Source organism: Labrus bergylta, chromosome 9 (genome assembly GCF_963930695.1).
Source record: "Labrus bergylta chromosome 9, fLabBer1.1, whole genome shotgun sequence".
Classification (NCBI taxonomy): domain Eukaryota; kingdom Metazoa; phylum Chordata; class Actinopteri; order Labriformes; family Labridae; genus Labrus; species Labrus bergylta.
In genome coordinates, this window is record NC_089203.1 from 23,125,354 (window position 1) to 23,141,500 (window position 16,147).

The 16,147-nt window shown below is 39.7% G+C and overlaps 1 protein-coding gene across 1 annotated transcript; it reads right to left on the reverse strand.

The window, feature by feature from the left end:
• Positions 1 to 970: 970 nt before the first annotated feature.
• LOC109995858 (uncharacterized) lies at positions 971 to 14,581 on the reverse strand. The gene is made up of 7 exons (XM_065959100.1): positions 14,475 to 14,581; positions 10,282 to 10,563; positions 8,486 to 8,767; positions 6,618 to 6,899; positions 5,663 to 5,944; positions 3,695 to 3,976; positions 971 to 2,154 (listed from the first exon to the last, which is right to left on the reverse strand). The coding sequence occupies exons 1-7, from the start codon at positions 14,548 to 14,550 to the stop codon at positions 1,847 to 1,849; spliced, it is 1,794 nt and encodes a 597-aa protein (XP_065815172.1). The 5' UTR covers positions 14,551 to 14,581; the 3' UTR covers positions 971 to 1,846.
• Positions 14,582 to 16,147: the final 1,566 nt, after the last annotated feature.

Below are 16,147 nucleotides of genomic sequence, written 5' to 3' on the forward strand. Positions count from 1 at the left end.
AGTCCTGGCTGATGGCCTCGCTGCTCATGTTGCTGACGATGTTAGACACGGTGCAGGTGACTCTCTCCTCCTTCACCGCTTCAGCTGAGAGTTTCACAGACTCAACTGTGCACTTCAGCTCTTGGCCGTTCTTATGCCACCTGTAGCTCGATGCTTTCACCTGTCGGAGGGTTAGTGGTTTGGACCTTTTATGTTTTTGTGTCTTCTACAAATAAAAGTATAAAAGCTAAAGAAAACATTGTGTTGTAACATAACAATGAGTAAGGTCTTTTACCTGCTTTATTGTAACAAAACAATGAGTAAGGTCTTTTACCTGCTTTATTGTAACATAACAATGAGTATGGTCTTTTACCTGCTTTTTGTAACATAACAATGAGTAAGGTCTTTTACCCGCTTTTTGTAACATAACAATGAGTAAGGTCTTTTACCCGCTTTTTGTAACATAAGAATGAGTAAGGTCTTTTACCCGCTTTTTGTAACATAACAATGAGTATGGTCTTTTACCCGCTTTATTATAATATAACAATGAGTAAGGTCTTTTACCTGCTTTTTGTAACATAACAATGAGTATGGTCTTTTACCTGCTTTTTGTAACATAACAATGAGTAAGGTCTTTTACCCGCTTTTTGTAACATAACAATGAGTAAGGTCTTTTACCTGCTTTTTGTAACATAACAATGAGTAAGGTCTTTTACCCGCTTTTTGTAACATAACAATGAGTAAGGTCTTTTACCTGCTTTTTGTAACATAACAATGAGTAAGGTCTTTTACCCGCTTTATTATAATATAACAATGAGTAAGGTCTTTTACCTGCTTTTGATAACATAACAATGAGTAAGGTCTTTTACCTGCTTTTGATAACATAACAATGAGTAAGGTCTTTTACCTGCTTTTTGTAACATAACAATGAGTATGGTCTTTTACCTGCTTTTGATAACATAACAATGAGTAAGGTCTTTTACCTGCTTTTTGTAACATAACAATGAGTATGGTCTTTTACCTGCTTTTGATAACATAACAATGAGTATGGTCTTTTACCTGCTTTTGATAACATAACAATGAGTATGGTCTTTTACCTACTTTTTGTAACATAATGTGACGCCCACAAAATGTGTCATCACATTTTATGTAATGTGTCAATGTTTTTTTTTTTTTTTTTTTGGAATAATATTACCAGGAAAGATCATCACTAATATGTGCTATAATAGCCAGATAACAGTACACTTTAGTGTTGCCAGCAGGAGGCAGTGTGGCGCTGGGCTTCTCCCATGTATGGACTCTCTTTGTTATGGGACTGTCGTTTCTTCCTCATTCTACCGAGTGAAGCTGAACTGAAAAGAAGCACAGTTGCCTGTCTCATTCTTTTCTTCTGTTTATACAGTTTTGTATGGTTAAAACACATGTATAAGTGCATATAAATATTGATAAACACAAAGGAAACACACTACATCGCATTGGTAAAGGTAGTTGAACTTTATGTGTTTGTAAAAGTAAAAAAAAAAGCCAGGTTGCGTCCTGCCGCTGGTCGCCATGACTACAGTCCTCCCTTGTCTCTTGTGATTATAATGTAGTCACACACAACTTCTGCCGGACCTTTTTCCTGAAGTTAACGTCAAGATTTGAAATTCTAAATATCAAACATGTTTGAAATAAATCAGGGCGTCCCCGACGATCGCCAGACAGATCAGGGACGTTAAGATTGGATCTTTGTACCGCTCACACTACAAGATAATCTGAGCAGATAATCGGGTCCGAGCAGCCTGGAGTCGGGAGCAACCCTGCGATTGTCGGGAAGGAAGAATCGGAGCTCAAATCGGCCCAATTATCCCGCAGTGTGAGCCAGGCTTTAGGGAGAGGCGTTTGTGTAGTTACCTTGCACACACAGGACGTTTTGGAACGTCCCGCGTGATATCCCGTCTCGAGTGTAGACCTCGGCCTCGTAAGTCCCCTCCATTTTCTTTGTCACCTGCCTCAGCCTCAGAGATCCGTCCTCAGAGACGTCCTCAACCTTCCCTAAGATCATCAACTCTCCATGTCTTCTGAATATGTTTTCACCGTTACGTTTCCACATTAATCTGTCCGTGGCGTCCAGTTTGACTGGAAGGAGCACCGTGAAGTCGCCCCCTGCTGGAGCAAACTGTTCACAATCAGCATCTGTGGACACAGAGAGTGTTTGTTACGTTTCCTCTAGACATTCCTACTCAACTCTGATAATCCAATACTCACAGAAACACAGGAGCCTCATGGGTCAACACAGCTGTCAATCATGATGTCATACTCCTTTTTTATATCATCAACAATAATTGAAACTAAACTTCTCAGAAACATGAACACTGAGACATAGCTCAACATGATAAGAACAGACTGTGGAGACGTCAGAGAAACATGTATCTGAAGTGTATTTAAACTTTATACTTTGACCCTAGTCCCATATGTTAACATGGAGGAGGCGGAGCTTATGAGCTATACTGCAGCCATTCAGCAGGGGGAGCTCTAAATGTTCTAGCTTCACTTTAAGGGAGCTGTGGAGTCGTCCATCATTTTATACAGATGGTGATAAAGACTCATCAGTGACCCCTACAGGCTGCAGTGTTGTGGAATACAAACAGGAGGGTTCATAAATATATATTTTAAAAATCAAACATTGACTAACGTAATCATACATTAGTAGGGCTTCATGTCTAAAGTTGCTCTTCTAATTTTATTGAGAGATAAAGAACTGAACATTTCTCTGAAGAAATAGTTATCTGTTACAGACCGATATATATATATATATATCTGTTACAGGCTAAATTATATCTGTTACCTCTTTGGTAACAGATATATATATATATATATATGTCTTTTACCTGCTTTTTCTAACATAACAATGAGTAAAGTTTTTTACCTGCTCTTTTCTAATGTTAAAAGAAAATGAGTATGGTCTTTTACCTACTTTTTGTAACATAATGTGACGCCCACAAAATGTGTCGTCACATTTTATGTAATGTGTCTATGTTTTTTTTTTTTTTGGAATAATATTACCAGGAAAGATCATCACTAATATGTGCTATAATAGCCAGATAACAGTACACTTTAGTGTTGCCAGCAGGAGGCAGTGTGGCGCTGGGCTTCTCCCATGTATGGACTCTCTTTGTTATGGGACTGTCGTTTCTTCCTCATTCTACCGAGTGAAGCTGAACTGAAAAGAAGCACAGTTGCCTGTCTCATTCTTTTCTTCTGTTTATACAGTTTTGTATGGTTAAAACACATGTATAAGTGCATATGAATATTGATAAACACAAAGGAAACACACTACATCGCATTGGTAAAGGTAGTTGAACTTTATGTGTTTGTAAAAGTAAAAAACAAACAAAAAAACGTCGGGTTGCGTCCTGCCGCTGGTCGCCATGACTACAGTCCTCCCTTGTCTCTTGTGATTATATTGTAGTCACACACAACTTCTGACGGACCCTTTTCCTGAAGTTAATGTCAAGATTTTAAATTCTAAATATCAAACATGTTTAAAATAAACGTTAAGATTGGATCTTTGTACCGCTCACACTACAAGATAATCTGAGCAGATAATCGGGTCCGAGCAGCCTGGAGTCGGGAGCGACCCTGCGATTGTCGGGAAGGAAGAATCGGAGCTCAAATCGGCCCAATTATCCCGCAGTGTGAGCCAGGCTTTAGGGAGAGGCGTTTGTGTAGTTACCTTGCACACACAGGACGTTTTGGAACGTCCCGCGTGATTTCCCGTCTTGAGTGTAGACCTCGGCCTCGTAAGTCCCCTCCATTTCCTTTGTCACCTGCCTCAGCCTCAGAGATCCGTCCTCAGAGACGTCCTCAACCTTCCCTAAGATTATCAACTGTCTATGTCTTCTAAATATGTTTTCACCGTTACGTTTCCACATTAATCTGTCCGTGGCATCCAGTTTGGCTGGAAGGTGCAACGTGAAGTCGCCCCCTGCTGGAGCAAACTGTTCACAATCAGCATCTGTGGACACAGAGAGTGTTTGTTACGTTTCCTCTAGACATTCCTGCTCAACTCTGATAATCCAATACTCACAGAAACACAGGAGCCTCATTGGTCAACACAGCTGTCAATCATGATGTCATACTCCTTTTTTATATCATCAATAATAATTGAAACTAAACTTCTCAGAAACATGAACACTGAGACATAGCTCAACATGATAAGAACAGACTGTGGAGACGTCAGAGAAACATGTATCTGAAGTGTATTTAAATTTTATACATTGACCCTAGTCCCATATGTTAACATGGAGGAGGTGGAGCTTATGAGCTATACTGCAGCCATTCAGCAGGGGGAGCTCTAAATGTTCTAGCTTCACTTTAAGGGAGCTGTGGAGTCGTCCATCATTTTATACAGATGGTGATAAAGACTCATCAGCGACCCCTACAGGTTGCAGTGTTATGGAATACAAACAGGAGGGTTCATAAATATATATTTTAAAAATCAAACATTGACGAAAGTAATCATACATTAGTAGGGCTTCATGTCTAAAGTTGCTCTTCTAATTTTATTGAGAGATAAAGAACTAAACATTTCTCTGAAGAAATAGTTATCTGTTACAGACCGATATATATATATATATATCTGTTACAGGCTAAATTATATCTGTTACCTCTTTGGTAACAGATATATATATATATATATATATATATATATGTCTTTTACCTGCTTTTTCTAACATAACAATGAGTAAAGTTTTTTCCCTGCTCTATTGTAATGTTAAAAGACAATGAGTATGGTCTTTTACCTACTTTTTGTAACATAATGTGACGCCCACAAAATGTGTCATCACATTTTATGTAATGTGTCTATGTTTTTTTTTTTTTGGAATAATATTACCAGGAAAGATCATCACTAATATGTGCTATATTACTCTATACTACTCTATATATTACACTAATATGTACCTCATTTCGTTACTCTATACTTGTATATGTGTAATGACAATAAAGTTGAATCTCATCTCATCTCATCTATAATACCCAGATAACGGTACACTTTAGCGTCACCAGCAGGAGGCAGTGTGGCGCTGGGCTTCTCCCATGCATGGACTCTCTTTGTTATGGGACTCTCGTTTCTTCCTCATTCTACCGAGTGAAGCTGAACTGAAAAGAAGCACAGTTGCCTGTCTCATTCTTTTCTTCTGTTTATACAGTTTTGTATGGTTAAAACACATGTATAAGTGCATATAAATATTGATAAACACAAAGGAAACACGCTACATCGCATTGGTAAAGGTAGCTGAACTTTATGTGTTTGTAAAAGTAAAAAAAAAAGCCGGGTTGCGTCCTGCCGCTGGTCGCCATGACTACAGTCCTCCCTTGTCTCTTGTGATTATAATGTAGTCACACACAACTTCTGCCGGACCCTTTTCCTGAAGTTAACGTCAAGATTTGAAATTCTAAATATCAAACATGTTTGAAATAAATCAGGGCGTCCCCGGCGATCGCCAGACAGATCAGGGACGTTAAGATTGGATCTTTGTACCGCTCACACTACAAGATAATCTGAGCAGATAATCGGGTCCGAGCAGCCTGGAGTCGGGAGCGACCCTGCGATTGTCGGGAAGGAAGAATCAGAGCTCAAATCGGCCCAATTATCCCGCAGTGTGAGCCAGGCTTTAGGGAGAGGCGTTTGTGTAGTTACCTTGCACACACAGGACGTTTTGGAACGTCCCGCGTGATATCCCGTCTCGAGTGTAGACCTCGGCCTCGTAAGTCCCCTCCATTTTCTTTGTCACCTGCCTCAGCCTCAGAGATCCATCCTCAGAGACGTCCTCAACCTTCCCTAAGATCATCAACTCTCCATGTCTTCTGAATATGTTTTCACCGTTACGTTTCCACATTAATCTGTCCGTGGCGTCCAGTTTGGCTGGAAGGTGCACCGTGAAGTCGCCCCCTGCTGGAGCAAACTGTTCACAATCAGCATCTGTGGACACAGAGAGTGTTTGTTACGTTTCCTCGAGACATTCCTACTCACACTTTAGTGTCGACAGCAGGAGGCAGTGTGGCGCTGGGCTTCTCCCATGTATGGACTCTTTTTGTTATGGGACTCTCGTTTCTTCTTCATTCTACCGAGTGAAGCTGAACTGAAAAGAAGCACAGTTGCCTGTCTCATTCTTTTCTTCTGTTTATACAGTTTTGTATGGTTAAAACACATGTATAAGTGCATATAAATATTGATAAACACAAAGGAAACACGCTACATCGCATTGGCAAAGGTAGTTGAACTTTATGTGTTTGTAAAAGTAAAAAACAAACAAAAAAATGTCGGGTTGCGTCCTGCCGCTGGTCGCCATGACTACAGTCCTCCCTTGTCTCTCGTGATTATATTGTAGTCACACACAACTTCTGACGGACCCTTTTCCTGACGTTAATGTCAAGATTTTAAATTCTAAATATCAAACATGTTTAAAATAAACGTTAAGATTGGATCTTTGTACCGCTCACACTACAAGATAATCTGAGCAGATAATCGGGTCCGAGCAGCCTGGAGTCGGGAGCGACCCTGCGATTGTCGGGAAGGAAGAATCGGAGCTCAAATCGGCCCAATTATCCCGCAGTGTGAGCCAGGCTTTAGGGAGAGGCGTTTGTGTAGTTACCTTGCACACACAGGACGTTTTGGAACGTCCCGCGTGATATCCCGTCTCGAGTGTAGACCTCGGCCTCGTAAGTCCCCTCCATTTTCTTTGTCACCTGCCTCAGCCTCAGAGATCCATCCTCAGAGACGTCCTCAACCTTCCCTAAGATCATCAACTCTCCATGGCTTCTAAGTATGTTTTCACCGTTACGTTTCCACATTAATCTGTCCGTGGCATCCAGTTTGACTGGAAGGTGCAACGTGAAGTCGCCCCCTGCTGGAGCAAACTGTTCACAATCAGCATCTGTGGACACAGAGAGTGTTTGTTACGTTTCCTCGAGACATTCCTGCTCAACTCTGATAATCCAATACTCACAGAAACACAGGAGCCTCATTGGTCAACACAGCTGTCAATCATGATGTCATACTCCTTTTTTATATCATCAATAATAATTGAAACTAAACTTCTCAGAAACATGAACACTGAGACATAGCTCAACATGATAAGAACAGACTGTGGAGACGTCAGAGAAACATGTATCTGAAGTGTATTTAAACTTTATACTTTGACCCTAGTCCCATATGTTAACATGGAGGAGGTGGAGCTTATGAGCTATACTGCAGCCATTCAGCAGGGGGAGCTCTAAATGTTCTAGCTTCACTTTAAGGGAGCTGTGGAGTCGTCCATCATTTTATACAGATGGTGATAAAGACTCATCAGTGACCCCTACGGGCTGCAGTGTTGTGGAATACAAACAGGAGGGTTCATAAATATATATTTTAAAAATCAAACATTGACTAAAGTAATCATACATTAGTAGGGCTTCATGTCTAAAGTTGCTCTTCTAATTTTATTGAGAGATAAAGAACTAAACATTTCTCTGAAGAAATAGTTATCTGTTACAGACCGATATATATATATATCTATATATATAGATATATATATATCTGTTACAGGCTAAAATATACCTGTTACCTCTTTGGTAACAGATATATATATATATATGTGTCTTTTACCTGCTTTTTGTAACATAACAATAAGTAAAGTCTTTTACCTGCTCTTTTGTAATGTTAAAAGAAAATGAGTATGGTCTTTTACCTACTTTTTGTAACATAATGTGACGCCCACAAAATGTGTCGTCACATTTTATGTAATGTGTCTATGTTTTTTTTTTTTTTGGAATAATATTACCAGGAAAGATCATCACTAATATGTGCTATAATAGCCAGATAACAGTACACTTTAGCGTCACCAGCAGGAGGCAGTGTGGCGCTGGGCTTCTCCCATGCATGGACTCTCTTTGTTATGGGACTCTCGTTTCTTCCTCATTCTACCGAGTGAAGCTGAACTGAAAAGAAGCACAGTTGCCTGTCTCATTCTTTTCTTCTGTTTATACAGTTTTGTATGGTTAAAACACATGTATAAGTGCATATGAATATTGATAAACACAAAGGAAACACACTACATCGCATTGGTAAAGGTAGTTGAACTTTATGTGTTTGTAAAAGTTAAAAAAAAAGCCGGGTTGCGTCCTGCCGCTGGTCGCCATGACTACAGTCCTCCCTTGTCTCTTGTGATTATATTGTAGTCACACACAACTTCTGCCGGACCCTTTTCCTGAAGTTAACGTCAAGATTTGAAATTCTAAATATCAAACATGTTTGAAATAAATCAGGGCGTCCCCGGCGATCGCCAGGCAGATCGGGGACGTTAAGATTGGATCTTTGTACCGCTCACATTACAAGATAATCTGAGCAGATAATCGGGTCCGAGCAGCCTGGAGTCGGGAGCGACCCTGCGATTGTCGGGAAGGAAGAATCAGAGCTCAAATCGGCCCAATTATCCCGCAGTTTGAGCCAGGCTTTAGGGAGAGGCGTCTGTTTAGTTACCTTGCACACACAGGACGTTTTGGAACGTCCCGCGTGATTTCCCGTCTTGAGTGTAGACCTCGGCCTCGTAAGTCCCCTCCATTTCCTTTGTCACCTGCCTCAGCCTCAGAGATCCATCCTCAGAGACGTCCTCAACCTTCCCTAAGATTATCAACTCTCCATGGCTTCTAAGTATGTTTTCACCGTTACGTTTCCACATTAATCTGTCCGTGGCGTCCAGTTTGACTGGAAGGTGCAACGTGAAGTCGCCCCCTGCTGGAGCAAACTGTTCACAATCAGCATCTGTGGACACAGAGAGTGTTTGTTACGTTTCCTCGAGACATTCCTGCTCAACTCTGATAATCCAATACTCACAGAAACACAGGAGCCTCATTGGTCAACACAGCTGTCAATCATGATGTCATACTCCTTTTTTATATCATCAATAATAATTGAAACTAAACTTCTCAGAAACATGAACACTGAGACATAGCTCAACATGATAAGAACAGACTGTGGAGACGTCAGAGAAACATGTATCTGAAGTGTATTTAAACTTTATACTTTGACCCTAGTCCCATATGTTAACATGGAGGAGGCGGAGCTTATGAGCTATACTGCAGCCATTCAGCAGGGGGAGCTCTAAATGTTCTAGCTTCACTTTAAGGGAGCTGTGGAGTCGTCCATCATTTTATACAGATGGTGATAAAGACTCATCAGTGACCCCTACAGGCTGCAGTGTTGTGGAATACAAACAGGAGGGTTCATAAATATATATTTTAAAAATCAAACATTGACTAAAGTAATCATACATTAGTAGGGCTTCATGTCTAAAGTTGCTCTTCTAATTTTATTGAGAGATAAAGAACTGAACATTTCGCTGAAGAAATAGTTATCTGTTACAGACCGATATATATATATATATATATATATATGTCTTTTACCTGCGTTTTGTAACATAACAATAAGTAAAGTCTTTTACCTGCTCTTTTGTAATGTTAAAAGACAATGAGTACGGTCTTTTACCTACTTTTTGTAACATAATGTGACGCCCACAAAATGTGTCGTCACATTTTATGTAATGTGTCAATGTTTTTTTTTTTTTGGAATAATATTACCAGGAAAGATCATCACTAATATGTGCTATAATAGCCAGATAACAGTACACTTTAGTGTCGACAGCAGGAGGCAGTGTGGCGCTGGGCTTCTCCCATGCATGGACTCTCTTTGTTATGGGACTCTCGTTTCTTCCTCATTCTACCGAGTGAAGCTGAACTGAAAAGAAGCACAGTTGCCTGTCTCATTCTTTTCTTCTGTTTATACAGTTTTGTATGGTTAAAACACATGTATAAGTGCATATAAATATTGATAAACACAAAGGAAACACGCTACATCGCATTGGTAAAGGTAGTTGAACTTTATGTGTTTGTAAAAGTAAAAAAAAAAAGCCGGGTTGCGTCCTGCCGCTGGTTGCCATGACTACAGTCCTCTCTTGTCTCCTGTGATTATATTGTAGTCACACACAACTTCTGCCGGACCCTTTTCCTGAAGTTAACGCCAAGATTTGAAATTCTAAATATCAAACATGTTTGAAATAAATCAGGGCGTCCCCAACGATCGCCAGGCAGATCGGGGACGTTAAGATTGGATCTTTGTACCGCTCACACTACAAGATAATCTGAGCAGATAATCGGGTCCGAGCAGCCTGGAGTCGGGAGCAACCCTGCGATTGTCGGGAAGGAAGAATCAGAGCTCAAATCAGCCCAATTATCCCGCAGTGTGAGCCAGGCTTTAGGGAGAGGCGTTTGTGTAGTTACCTTGCACACACAGAACGTTTTGGAACGTCCCGCGTGATATCCCGTCTCGAGTGTAGACCTCGGCCTCGTAACTCCCCTCCATTTTCTTTGTCACCTGCCTCAGCCTCAGAGATCCGTCCTCAGAGACGTCCTCAACCTTCCCTAAGATCATCAACTCTCCATGTCTTCTGAATATGTTTTCACCGTTACGTTTCCACATTAATCTGTCCGTGGCGTCCAGTTTGACCGGAAGGTGCACCGTGAAGTCGCCCCCTGCTGGAGCAAACTGTTCACAATCAGCATCTGTGGACACAGAGAGTGTTTGTTACGTTTCCTCTAGACATTCCTACTCAACTCTGATAATCCAATACTCACAGAAACACAGGAGCCTCATTGGTCAACACAGCTGTCAATCATGATGTCATACTCCTTTTTTATATCATCAATAATAATTGAAACTAAACTTCTCAGAAACATGAACACTGAGACATAGCTCAACATGATAAGAACAGACTGTGGAGACGTCAGAGAAACATGTATCTGAAGTGTATTTAAACTTTATACTTGGACCCTAGTCCCATATGTTAACATGGAGGAGGTGGAGCTTATGAGCTATACTGCAGCCATTCAGCAGGGGGAGCTCTAAATGTTCTAGCTTCACTTTAAGGGAGCTGTGGAGTCATCCATCATTTTATACAAATGGTGATAAAGACTCATCAGTGACCCCTACAGGCTGCAGTTTGGTAGAATACAAACAGGAGGGTTCATAAATATATATTTTAAAAATCAAACATTGACTAAAGTAATAGGGCTTCATGTCTAAAGTTGCTCTTCTAATTTTATTATGAGAGATAAAGAACTGACGATTTCTCTGTGAGTCACTGTTTGAATTTAAACCTTTTTTCTCGATAATCTGAGTTCTACATAAAAATTAACAACATTTATTCTGAAAAACCCAGGTCAGGCGTTAACATGACACAGTGTCCTGTCTTCTTTTAGAGTTCTCCAGGTAGCTAAACCAGGTTCTTCTAAACCAGGATACGGGCTTATTGTGGTGTGTGAAATCAAGATATGATGTTATCATAAAGAAACACAGAACCAGGATACTTTAAAAACCTGATCAAAACCAGGATAAGTTATAGGCTGTTACAGACTGATGTCTGTAGGCCAAAATATATCTGTTACAGACTGATATATCTGTAACAAGCCGATATATATCTGTTACAGACTGATATATATCTGTTACAGGCTGATATATATCTGTTACAGACTGATATATATCTGTTACAGACTGATATATCTGTAACAAGCCAATATATATCTGTTACAGACTGATATATATCTGTTACAGACTGATATATCTGTAACAAGCCAATATATATCTGTTACAGACTGATATATATCTGTTACAGACTGATAAATATCTGTTACAGACTGATATATATCTGTTACAGACTGATATATATCTGTAACAAGCCGATATATATCTGTTACAGACTGATATATATATATATATATGTTACAGACTGATATATATCTGTTACAGACTGATATATATATATATATATCTGTTACAGGCTGATATATATCTGTTACAGACTGATATATATCTGTTACAGACTGATAAATATCTGTTACAGACTGATATATATCTGTTACAGACTGATATATATCTGTAACAAGCCGATATATATCTGTTACAGACTGATATATATATATATCTGTTACAGGCTGATATATATCTGTTACAGACTGATATATATCTGTAACAAGCCGATATATATCTGTTACAGACTGATATATATCTGTAACAAGCCGATATATATCTGTTACAGACTGATATATATCTGTAACAAGCCGATATATATCTGTTACAGACTGATATATAGATCTGTTACTGACTGATATATATCTGTAACAAGCCGATATATATCTGTTACAGACTGATATATAGATCTGTTACTGACTGATATATAGTAAAATCTAAAGACACAAATTTTTACAGTCAGCGCTCAAATTAAACAACAAAAAAGTACATAAAATCACACACACGCATGCTCAGTGAACACTCTGCAAACACACGACCACATTTCATGTGTTTTTACAGGAAGTGTTGGACGGATGTGTGCAGACTGTCATGTCCAGCTCAGGGTCTTAGGTTGTTTTTATTTCTATCTTGTTTTATTTTCTGTTTTGGGTCACTAACTTCTCCTCTCGTTTCAGATCCGTCACTTCCTGCCCTCATGTGTTTCCCACCTGTGTGATTGTCTGCCCCGCCCTGATTGTTCCCAGCTGCATCTCATTGTCTTCCCCCTCACCCTACTATTTAGTCTGTGGCTTCCCTTCCTTCTGTGCCAGTTCGTCTTCGACCCTTGTGAGAAGCGTTCAAGCCTTTTGATCCGCCTTTGATCACTTTTTTGGATTGTATCTTCTTCAAGAATAACGACTGTTTTTTTCCCCCCCATCAAAGACTGCGTCGTGAGTCGTGCTTTTGGGTTCACTTACCTGTGGTGTTGTTACATAGACTCGTCTTCACACCTCTGAGGCTTTAGACTCGTCACCAAACATTTATAGGATTTCTCAATCAGAGACTCGGAACAGCTTTGTTCTGCTGCTCTGACCTGCTGAGATATTGAATCTATATGACTATATTGACTTTATATATATCTATATAAAGACATATATCAATATATATTGATATATGACTATATTTAATCTATAATTACACTATATTACTCACAGTGTGTGAATGTGTGTGAATGGATGAGTAAATACTGATGGACTCTTTACTCAGCAGGCTCTCAGGATTTATTCAGCCATGGTCAGACAACATAGAAACACAACACACATGGCTGACAAAGTGCAGACCATCGCTGACCCATGCTGACCAAGATCTCACAATCGCTGGCAATCATTTGCAAAGTCTTCATCTTCACAGTGTTGCTTATATTCTGCTAGAAGGTACATCCTACAAATTCCCTGGCTGGAAAGAAGACATCTCCTTGACTCGTAAATATCAGACATATACATTTCTTCAGTCTCAGAGTCACATTTCCTTCTCAGCTCACAACAGACACTTCAATCCAAATATAACTCTGCTGCTATGAGGTCTCTTACACATACGTATTACAGCTTCACAAACCTAAAAGAAGAATTACTCTTAGATGGTTGACACAATTTAAAGAAAATATGTACTAAATGTGTGTGTGACTGCTGTACTGGTTGTTCTGTGTTTTTTGTGCGTTGCTTCCTGTTTGTTAACCCAGTTTCAGACTGCCGTGACCACAAAAACTTCCTGCTCCTGCACGCTCGGCTCTTAGTCTCAACATGAAAATAAATTATTTTGGTTTGAGCTGCAATCACAAACAGTCCTTACAAAGCCACAAACATATATATATATATATATATACACATACAGTATATATTGGTAAAGATTTGATTGATTACATTTCTAGAGCCTGTGTGTTTGATCCCAGTGTTCATGTTCAAATCTGCCGACCATCAGAGGGTAACTCTGTGACACAGACTGTAGGCCTCTCCTATAGCAACAGATCTATAGGTGGAGAGGAGCCCAGTGTATGAGGAGAGCTGAAAAAAAAAAAATTGCACTCAGGCTGAAGAAATGTACATGACATTTAGAAGTCAAGGTGACGTCTTCTTTCCGGCCAATCAGAAGTGTGTCCATGCCAACAGAATATAAGCTGGAAATCTAGAAGGAGGTGTAGAGGAGATGTAGAGGAGATGTAGAGGAGATGTAGAGGAGATGTAGAGGAGATGTAGAGGAGGTGTAGAGGAGGTGTGGAAGAGATGTAGAGGAGGTGTCAAAAGTATTCACTGTTTTCATTCTGTTTCCTTGCTGGAGTGTGACGTGATTTGTGTCATGTGCAGGTGCGATGGATTGCATACAAACCAATAGGGAGTCAGAATGGTACTGTATATGTTTATACTTCTCATCCAACCACAGATTTTTTTTTTTTGGAAGCCGGTATGAAAACAAGCCGAAATGAAATAGGAGTAACGCGGCTATTTTGAAAATGTAAGAAGTAGAAAGTACAGATAATTGTGTGAAAATGTAAGGAGTAGAAGTAAAATGTCAGCTGAAAAATAATTACTCCAGTAAAGTATAGATACCCAAAATTTCTACTGAAGTAAGGTAACGAAGGATTTGTTACTTGACACCTCTGAGGAGGTGTAGAGGAGGAGTAGAGGTGTACCTGGTGTTTCTGTGCAGGAGGTGAAGGAACTGCAGATGAGAAGCGCAGAGACGATGAACGCAGCAGCCATCTTCATCGTCGTCACATTAAGCCGTACAAGAAGAACAATGACTGCTTATTTCCTGTCTCCACTGTGTGTGTGTGTGTGTGTGTGTGTGTGTGTGTGTGTGTGTGCGGTTGGGTGTGTGTGTTGGTGTGTGTGTGTGTGTGTGTGTGTGTGTGAGTGTGTTCTTCATTAAGTTTCATTTCTGCTGCAAGTTTATTCCTTTTCTCACTTTTGTTTTTACTCACCTCATATCATCAATCACACTTCGTAATCTAAGGGACTTTTTCTAATTTAGATTGGAGAAAGGGGAGAAGAAACAAAGAGCGAGGAGTGCAAAATGGAGTTCGAAAGTGATAAAAAGCAGTGGGTCGCTCATAAAAGGAGACTCCTTTCATTTTGATTCTTGCGGGAAATTGTGAGAATCCATTAAAACTTCTCAATAAAAACGAGGCTTTCTGAATAGAGTACACAGGGTGAAAGGTCACAGAAACACAAAAAGGGAAAGGGACAAAAAGTTGCCGATCATTGGACAGTTCCAGCAACATCATCAAACCTTCAAAGCTATGCTCATTTCTTTTTTGTGCTCATGTTTCTTCTAATGAAATGCAGGACCATTTAGTGGAGCTTCACTTAACTTTGACATTTTTCAAACCATGGGTCTACTCTGGAAATGTGTTTCCAACGGTAAATTTAAACTCATCAATGGCATAAAGTGTTTCTCAGTGAACTACAAATTGGTTTAAAAAATCTAAACCTAGCACCAATGGTCTGACTTCATAAAAAAACAAAATTAATGGTGAATTTAAGCAGGCAAGTGTCCAAATTACCAACACAACAAACAAGGTTTATGTCAGACTTGTAATCCTGTTGTCAATTATCAGCGTCAGATGACCAACTCAGAATTTTTTTTAATCAGAAATACGACAAGGTAACACAGTAGAGATTTCATAACTTGCAGAGCAGGGGCTCTCAACTGGTGGGTCGCAGAGTTGTTTTCAGTGAATCGTGAATGTTCACCTGAAAAAATTATTGTCAGTAAGTCTATGAAGCTGAGTTTTTCTGTCTCTTTGTTCTGTCATGTTTTCTTCTGCCTGAGGACAAAACTTTTTTGGTTGGTGAAAGGTATGGAGGAATCTTTTCACACTTGTTGTACCTAGGATTCAAGTTTGTGACCCAATATGACCAGGCCTTTGATTTTAGAGCCACCAGAGTGAACCCATTTATGCATGTCTTTGGAATCAAGCACAAGAAAAAGTGCAGAAAATACTTTATTGTTGTTGTATTATTACTCTTCAGATAAATAAGGAATATGGGCATTCAAATTTTACTAAATCAAAGCATTTCTTACAATAGGAATCCTGAACTTACAGCACCAGAGGATACACATTGGTAGTTGTCTTTGTATGTTTGTTTGGGGAACTTTTAAAGTTAGCAAACAGTTACAGATCAGAAGAGTTATAAAGGGGAAGAGAGACAGACAACTGGGAACCAAGATAAATGGAAATAGAAGGCAAAGGCCGTCAGACTCCCTGGTCAGTCAGTCAATCTTCCACTCGTTCCACGGTTCATCTTGAATGTGAGCGACTCATATGTTCCGGTAGATTTTGTTTATTGTATGTACTGTGTG

Excerpts from the sequence above, each read along its gene's own strand:
- LOC109995858 (XM_065959100.1), bottom strand. The coding sequence starts at position 14,550 with ATGAAGATGGCTGCTGCGTTCATCGTCTCTGCGCTTCTCATCTGCAGT. Across the intron at positions 8,768-10,281 it reads AAACGTTCTGTGTGTGCAAG|ATGCTGATTGTGAACAGTTT; the intron begins GTAACTACACAA and ends CTGTGTCCACAG. Across the intron at positions 2,155-3,694 it reads AAACGTCCTGTGTGTGCAAG|ATGCTGATTGTGAACAGTTT; the intron begins GTAACTACACAA and ends CTGTGTCCACAG.